We start from the raw sequence: 8,331 nt of genomic DNA on the forward strand, positions 1-8,331 counted from the left end.
AACTCTCTATCCCTCTCCCTTTCTCTCTGTAAAAAATCAATAAAATATATTAAAAAAAAAAAAAAAGAATCCCCATGTCAGACTCCGACTATAGGAGACCCAGACTCATATGCCCTATGCGATCTTGTCCCACCTGCATCTCCTCCTTGCTCACTCAGGCCCCACCACGTCCCCCCTCCCTGCTCCCCCAGGGCCCCGAGGCCCAGCTCTGCATTAGACCTGCAGGTCCTGGGTCTTTCCTCTGCAACGACCCCCTCCTAACCCCCACAGGTGCTTCCCACCTTCACGCTCTTCACGTCACTGTCCCCTCCCAGTCACTGTCGACCGCCTGTCCCTGTCCTGCTTTCTTCCTGGCGCTTTTCTCCATCCGAAATGGTCTCATCTGCTTGCTTACTGTCTGTCTCCCAGCCTAGAATGTCAGTTCCCTGAGGGCACCATCGATAATCCCAGTTAACAGGGTACAGTGTCGAGAGCCCCTGACACTTTTAGGGGAAATGTTTTAACTTCTTTTAAAATCAGAAGGGGAGCCCTGACCGCTTTGGCTCAGTGGATAGAGCGTCGGCCTGCAGACTGAAAGGTCCCAGGTTCGATTCCGGCCGAGGGCATGTGCCTTGGTTGCAGGCACATCCCCAGTAGGGGGTGTGCAGGAGGCAGCTGATCGATGTTTCTCTCTCATCCATGTTTCTAACTCTCTATCCCTCTCCCTTCCTCTCTTTAAAAAATCAATAAAATATATTTTAAAATAAAATAAAATCAGAAGGGGAAAAAAGTAGAATCAACCTGGATAATACTCATCTTGGTATCAACACAGCGACAAAATACAGATTTTTAAACTTTTTTTTTTTAGGAGGTAGGGACTCATGAAGGCAAAATTGCTAAAGGCCCATGAAAGTCATGGATAAACCCAGCCGGTGTGGCTCAGTGGTTGAGGGTTGACCTATGAACCACAGTTCAGTTCCCATCAGGAAACATGCCCCAGTTTCGGGCTCAATCCCCACTGGGGGTGTGCAGGAGGCAGCCAATCAACGATTCTCTCTGATCATTGATGTTTCTGTCTCTCTCTCTCCCTCTCCTTTCTTCTCTGAAATCAATTTGAAAAATATACTTTTTCAAATGTCATGGATAACTGCCCGGCCAGCGTGGCTCAGTGGTTGAGCGTTGACCTATGAACCAGGAGGTCAGGGTTCAATTCCCAGTCAGGGCTCGCGCCCAGGTTGTGGGCTCAATCCCCGGGGGGTGGGGGGGGGCATGTAGGAGGCAGCCAATCAATGATTCTCTCTCATCATTGATGTTTCTTTCTCTCCCTTTCCCTTCCTCTCTGAAATTTAAAAAAAAAAGTCATGGGTAATTGCTTGAAGATAGTGACTTTGTTGTTCTTGTTCCCCGATGAGTCCCTAAACAGGGCCTGATACTAGTCTACAGCTTCACTTCAAATGAACAAGTGACTAAGAAAGACCCAACATCGGGCACTGTTGTTTGGAAGTTCCACAACCCCTCTCCCCTCCTCAAAATGTACATTTTCTAAGGGAATTGACCTTGCTTGACTGGTTCACTCCTACACCCCAGGGCCCAGCAGCAGGTCTAGCACATAGTAGGTGCTCAAGAAATATTTGTAGAACGAAGGACTGAATGGAAGTGACACAAGCTCACGACAAGACCGGGGGAGCAGCCTGAAGGCCAGACGCCAGTTCTGTGCCCCTGGACATCCACATGGGCGCCCGGGCAGCCCCAGAAGGCGCCAGGAAGGGTCTCCTGCAGGCATGCCTGGTTTGACTGGTTTCCCCAGTTCTCATCTCCTCTGAGCAGGGTTCTCAGCCTGCCAACTCTTCCTGACTTTGCTGCATGTTTTTCTCGGACATTCCCCTTAAGCCCTTTCTCCCTAAGCCTCAGCCGAACACCCTGCTTGGTTTTCCATCCTGTCCTGCAGCTCATAACGATCGGTGTGGCATCAGGGAGCCGAACCCCGCAAAAGAGGAGATTGGGTGGTGGTGGTGGTGTATGTATGTGTATGTGTGTGTGTGTGTGTGTGTGTGTGTGTGTGAGAGAGAGAGAGAGAGAGAGAGAGAGAAGCCGCTTCTGGGCAAGCCACTTTGCCATCTGTTTTATGTGTTGTGTTAGGTCCTCACTGAATCCCCAACCGTGTGTCTTAGGGTTGGTTACCCCATTCTGATGGCAGTGAAAGAGGCTATGAGTCAAGGAGAAGGTCATGTCCTACAAGGCCAGCCAGTAAGTAAGGAGGAGGTGACAGGGCCGTTGTAGGAAACAGACGGGAGTGACTAGAAAATGCTGAGGTTGAGTGAGGGGAAGAAGGGTACAAAGAGCAAAGGAAAGGGATGTGACTGTCAGAAAGGATGCAGGGGCAGAAACAGGCTGGGGAGGACATGCGTGGAGTCCCGGCTGGGGAGGGCGGGCAAGAGGATGGCTGCGAGGCGGGGAGGGAGGTGCGAGAAGCATCCTGCATGAGGCGTGGGCATGGGAGGGGTGGGAGCCAGCGGGACAGGAGGGATGGGGGGCAGAGATAGAAGAGGAGTCACAGTGACAGAGGAAGGGTGCCCCTAACGGAAGAGGGTGCAGAGTGAAGGGAGAGGCATCGGATTTGCAAGACTGACCGGGGACACGTCGAATTGGAAGGAGGGGTCAAATAATGGGTGAGCTTGAGTCGTGAGGGGTCAGCGTGGCCCAGGAGATGCCGGACTGACAGAGGAGCCATAACAGCCTCTGAGGGGGCGCAGCGACGGCTGGAGGGGCGGACTGACTCCAGGTGGGACAGGCTGACCTCCATCAACAAACCAACAACCAGGCAGCACCCTCTCCCATGGGCGGAGGGGACAGCCAATCAGGATGCGCCTGGTGGCGTGATGTCACCAGCTGCTGGGCAGACTCCTCCCCAGCGAGTGGTCCAGAGGCCCAGCATCCCCCTGTGCCATGTCTCGGGCGGTCTGTGGGTCTGGTGCCTCAGGGACAGAGTATGTGCCCTGGTGTTGAACACGGGCCGGAGGCTGAAGATGGGCTTAGGACAGTGGTCGGCAAACTCATTAGTCAACAGAGCCAAATATCAACAGTACAACGATTGAAATTTCTGTTGAGAGCCAAATTTTTTAAACTTAAACTATATAGGTAGGTACATTGTTATTAACTTAATTAGGGTACTCCTGAGCTGGCCTTTGCTAAAAGCATCCTCAATCTGATTGAGGTTCGTTCGCTGAGGTCGACCCCTTCCAACTCTCCCATCCACATCATCTCGTATACTTGTTTCAGATAGACGAGTGTGGATGGGAGAGTTGGAAGGGGTCGACCTCAGCGAACGTACCTCAAAACAATGTACCTCCCCTGCTCTGCATATCCCGCGGCCCGCCTGCGCCGGTCTCCCATCACCTGACCGACCGACCGACACCCCCCACTTCTTCTAACGCCACTTCTTCAAAATAGACTCGCCCAGGCCGAAAACCAACTTCTGCGCATGGGCCATGATGTTTCAATCGCACTGTACGTCCGTGCCCGCACGTGGTATTTTGTGGAAGAGCCACACTCAAGGGGCCAAAGAGTTGCATGTGGCTCTCGAGCCGCGGTTTGCCGACCACTGGGCTAGGCAATTCGCGCCATGGAGACAGCCCCTGGGAGGGGTCAGGGGAGAGAGAATGGAGGGGGAGACAGACGGAGAGACAGAGAGATGGCAGGAAAGAGAGAGATGGGGGAGACAGAGACTCAGGTCCAGAGAGGGGAGAGACAGAGACTGAGAGACAGGAGAGGCAACGAGACAGCGATGGGAAGGCAAAGCGACCCGTGAGCAGGGAGAGAAAGTCAGTCCTGAGAGGCCCTGGAATGGAGAGGCTGCAGTGGCCCTGGGGAGACAGAGGCAGAGCATGCAACCGAGAGGGTGTGATAAAATGATTAGAGGGCCCAGCCGGCGGGGCTCAGTGGTTGAGCGTGAACCTATGGACCAGGAGGTCACGGTTCGATTCCCATGCCCGAGTTTGGGGCTCGGTCCCCAGGGGGGTCATGCAGGAGGCGGCCGATTGATGACTGTCTCTCATCATGGATGTTTCTATCTCTCTCTCCCTCTCCCTTCCTCTCTGAAATCAATAAAAATGTATTTTTTAAAAATGATCAGAGGGAATCCGAGTCCAGAGAAAGGCTGAAACCTGCACCATACAAATACTGGAGGAGAGAGGATGGACAGGGGATCCTGGGTTGGGGAGGGGTCAGTGAACAGGAAGCAGAAACAGTTGTCCAGAAAGCCAAAGCCTCGCAGAGCGGGGGGACAGACAGATGGACCGCAGAGCCCTGGAGGGGAGGGGACAAAGCCCAAGAGGCGCCCTGGCCTGCGGTGGACCGGCCTGGGGTCTGCGCCCTCACTGCTGGCATCCGCGGGCCTCCCTGGACCCTGTAGGGTTCTGCAGAGGCATGTCTTTTAGGGAGGCTGACATCGCCCAGTGCTTAAGTTGGTAAACAGTGGCATCTTGTACAATATTTTGCTCTTGCTCGCGGCTGTGCAGGTCCGAGAAAAGAGGCCTCAGGCCCTAGCTGGTTTGGCTCAGTGGCTAGAGCGTTGGCCTGAGGACTGATGGGCCCCAGGTTGGATTCCAGTCCAGGGCACATGCCCAGGTTTTGGGCTCGATCCCCAGGAGAGGACGTGCAGGAGGCAGCCGATCAATGATGCTCTCACATCATTGATGTTTCTATCTATCGCTCCCTCTCCCTTCCTCTCTGAAATCAATTTTAAAAAATATATATATTTAAAGAGGCCACACTGCCCACCTGCCCCCTCTGGTCCAGGGCAGGAGGGCCCAAGTGGGAGACTGAAGAGGAGACAGAAGCTGAAACGAATGGGAGATGGAGACACAGAGGACAAGACCACAGACCGAGAGAGAGGCCCCGGAGAGGAGACCAGAAATGTCAGGACTCACGGTGAGAAAGATCAGGGAGGCTGGTGGGAAGGGAAAGAGAGAGCCACACGTAAGAGGGAGGATCCAGGGACAGGTCCCAGGAGGGAGAGAGGAAAAGGGGAGGTCTGACTGGGAGGGAAGGGAGGCCCCAAGGAAGACTCAGGTGGGGGGGGGGAGGGGGGCGGGCAGCTGGTGTTATGACTGACAGGTGTTTGGTCCTCCCTGGGGGTGTCTTTGGTGCTCAGACGTGAAGTCTTGAGGGCCAGGGTTTTGTCTCTCCTGTAACCACGGTTCGCACAGGGAGGGGGTGGCACCCTGGCTGCCTGGCACTTCGTGAGTCGCTGAGTAAATGCCCTGATCCGTTATCGGAGACTTCGCACTGAGCCTGATATGCTTCTGTGGGGCCTCTGGGGGTGCACGAGTCGGGGTGGGGTCTCCAGTTTGTTGTTTTGTGGCCTCGGGGGACCCACCATCCGTCCAGCGCCTGCTGTACTAGGAGTTGATCTTATTCAATCCTCGTAAGAACCAGCGGGACCGGCTTTAGTCCCATTTTACAGAACGGGAGACTGAGGCGCGGAGAAATTGCATAGCCTGGTCCAAGTAAAGTCAGGGAAGTCGGGATGTGGAGGCAGGTCTGCATGCTCCACAGCGGTCCATGCTGTGAGTCTTACACTGACCTTGGTGGGGAGCGGGCACGGAAGACGACCCTAACAGCCCACGGATCTCAAATTCCTTGGGCAACCAAGGATGGGTGTGCAGTGAGGACCTACTGCACCCAGGGCGGCCTGCCAAGCCCTGAGAAGTGGCCCAGGACCCTCTGGCTCTAAATCTGGGGTGCACGAGTCACAGTGGGGTCCCCATTTCTAAATCTAATGGTCTGGGTACAAAATGTCAAAATGTCCCACCTGCACTTGATTCTTGTAAAAGTACCAGAGCCTCTAGAATAGGCAGTCAAACCCTTGGGGGGGGGGGGGGGCTGCGGACAGACTTCAGGGGGCCTATGCACTTGGATGGGAGAAAAACTACATTTTTTTTTTTCATTATCCTCCAATTAAAATGCTCAGTGGTTGAGCGTTGAACCAGGAACCAAGAGACTTCGCTGGTTCAATTCCCAGTCAGGGCACAGGCCTCGGTTGTGGGCTTGATCCCCAGTAGGGGGTGTGTAGGAGGCAGCCAATCGATGATGTTCCTCTCTCATCCCTCTCCCTTCCTCTCTCTCTGAAAAATCAATAAAAACATATTTAAAAAAAATAAAATGCAACATTTCCTCAATGAGAAATGCAGGCCGCAAACCATGCTAGCGTTAGCAAGACCCAACAGCAATCACAGATATTACCAAATCCCATCGCAGTGGCTACAATTTCTCAAAACAGTGTTTTATGCTCCTCTGTCTTTGAGGTTAGAGCCGTGGTCGGCAAACTGCGGCTCGCGAGCCACATGCGGCTCTTTGGCCCCTTGAGTGTGGCTCTTCCTAAGCCTTAGGAGTACCCTAATTAAGTTACTAACAATGTACCTACCTATATAGTTTAGGTTTAAAAAATTTGGCTCTCAAAAGAAATTTCAATCGTTGTACTGTTGATATTTGGCTCTGTTGACTCATGAGCTTGCCGACCACTGGGTTAGAGTATACGGCCCGCCACCAGATCTTGCTGGCTAACGTCGTGACAAAAAGGGCACTGATATGACTATATCATAAATTTGCTTTTTCAAAATATTTTGATAACTGCATTTCAGGGTAACTGGCTTCTTTTGTTACCTTATGTATTTTATCGTATGCTTTTGTTAATCCTTACCAGAGGATATTTTTTTCCATTGATTTTTAGAGAGAGTGGAAGGGAGGGGGAAAGACAGAGAAACACTGATGTGAGAGAGACGCATCAGTTGGTTGCCTCCCACACACATCCGGACCAGGGCCAGGGATCGAGCCTGCAACCGAGGCACATGCCCTTGACAGGAATGAAACCTGCGACCCTTCAGTTCAAGGACTAACACTCTAACCACTGAGCAACCGGCTAGGACTCATATGCCTTTATCAGCATCATTCACAGCACTATGTTAAAGGGGTCCATGGCTCCCCCCCCCACAGGTGGTGGGTTTGGCCTGTCAGAAGAGGGGTTCAGGGGTCAGGGACAGAGAGCAGGGCCTGGGCCGAGAAGAAACAAGTGCGAAGAGCGAGGCAGGGCAGGGTGTGACCTCTGGAGGGTGGGGGGAGGGGCTGGCGGGGAATGTGCTCCCATGGAGGGGCCCAGCTCAGTGGGGACCACAGCCAGGGAGGGACCAGCAGGCCCCCACCAGAAGAGGCAGGGCCGAGGGCGGTGGCTGGACCATGGATCCAGTGGCCTGACTGCCCGGGTTGAAATCGGGCTCCCTCTCTGAGAACTCCGTGTTCGTCCCCTCTGCCAATGGGCTACCCTGCCCTCACAGGATGCTTCTAAGCAGGAATGCATGACACAACCCATGTAAAACGCAGTGTCCCACATACAACCCACACCCGCTGCGGTCGGCCTCCCGCGCAGGGAGAAGCAGGCAGGGCCAAGACCGAGATCGTAATGAATATTTCAGTAACTACCACTTGTTGAGCACCCAGTACGTGCTGGGCCTGTGCCAGGAATCTCCATCATGATCGACTTATCTTCCTGAGACCTTCGAGGTGGGACAGAGACGGGCAGGAGGGAGTGAGCATGAGGAGCAGGAACGGAGAACGGACGGAGGGGACCAGAGGCGGGTCTGGGGGAGGGGGGCAGACTAGGAGGAAGAGGGTGGGCAGAGAGGAAGGAGTAGACCCCGGGAAGTGTTTGCAAGGACAGGGATGGCGGCTCCAGGTTGACGTGTGCGCCCGACCAGACTCCTTCCCCCAGGACCCCGGTTCCCCACACCCCACACCTACCTCGGTGGCAAAGAAGCCTTTGGGCCGGTGTTTGCCCAGGGAGGCCAGGCCCCCGGGCCCGGGGCTCTCGCTCGCACTGATGGTCTGCTGAGCTGCCGCCAGAATTTCGTCCAGTTTGTCTGGGGAGAGGTAGAGAGGGGCGGGACACGGCGAAGTGAAGCAGAGACCCAGCGGCCTGGAGCCCACGGGGCGGCTCCTGAGGACCCGGAAAGGCCAGCTATCTCCACCCTGGTGGGCAGGCAGCCCCAATGGAGACACAGTCTCCAGCCATGGGAAGGCGTGAGGGCGGCGAACAAGCCGGCCATCCTGGAAGGTGGCAGCTTAGACGTGAGAAGGGGGGCAAGGCTGGGTGTGAGGGTGGTCAGCGGGCGGGTGAGGGACAGAGTGGACACGGCGCCGCAGGGGGCACGGGACCTGGGGAGCGGGTTGGGCCACTTACTGAGCGCCATCTGGTACACGGTCCGCTTTTTCTCCATGCTGGGCACGGGCGCCGGCTGCTGCTCATACTCTGTGGGCAAAGGAGGCGGCTGTGGCCGAGGGGCACCCCGGGGGGCGGGG

At 54.9% G+C, this 8,331-nt stretch overlaps 1 protein-coding gene across 1 annotated transcript in view; it reads right to left on the minus strand.

Moving 5' to 3' along the window:
• The window catches only part of SHANK1 (SH3 and multiple ankyrin repeat domains 1), a gene marked incomplete at its 5' end in the record, with an annotated part of 58,706 nt that overhangs the window by 10,390 nt on the left and 39,985 nt on the right, over positions 1 to 8,331 (minus strand). The window contains 2 exon segments of the mRNA XM_014550455.1: positions 7,774 to 7,892; positions 8,213 to 8,281. Coding sequence (XP_014405941.1) covers positions 7,774 to 7,892; positions 8,213 to 8,281 — 188 coding nt within the window.

The sequence above is a fragment of the Myotis brandtii genome, unplaced genomic scaffold (genome assembly GCF_000412655.1).
Source record: "Myotis brandtii unplaced genomic scaffold, ASM41265v1 scaffold601, whole genome shotgun sequence".
NCBI lineage: Eukaryota > Metazoa > Chordata > Mammalia > Chiroptera > Vespertilionidae > Myotis > Myotis brandtii.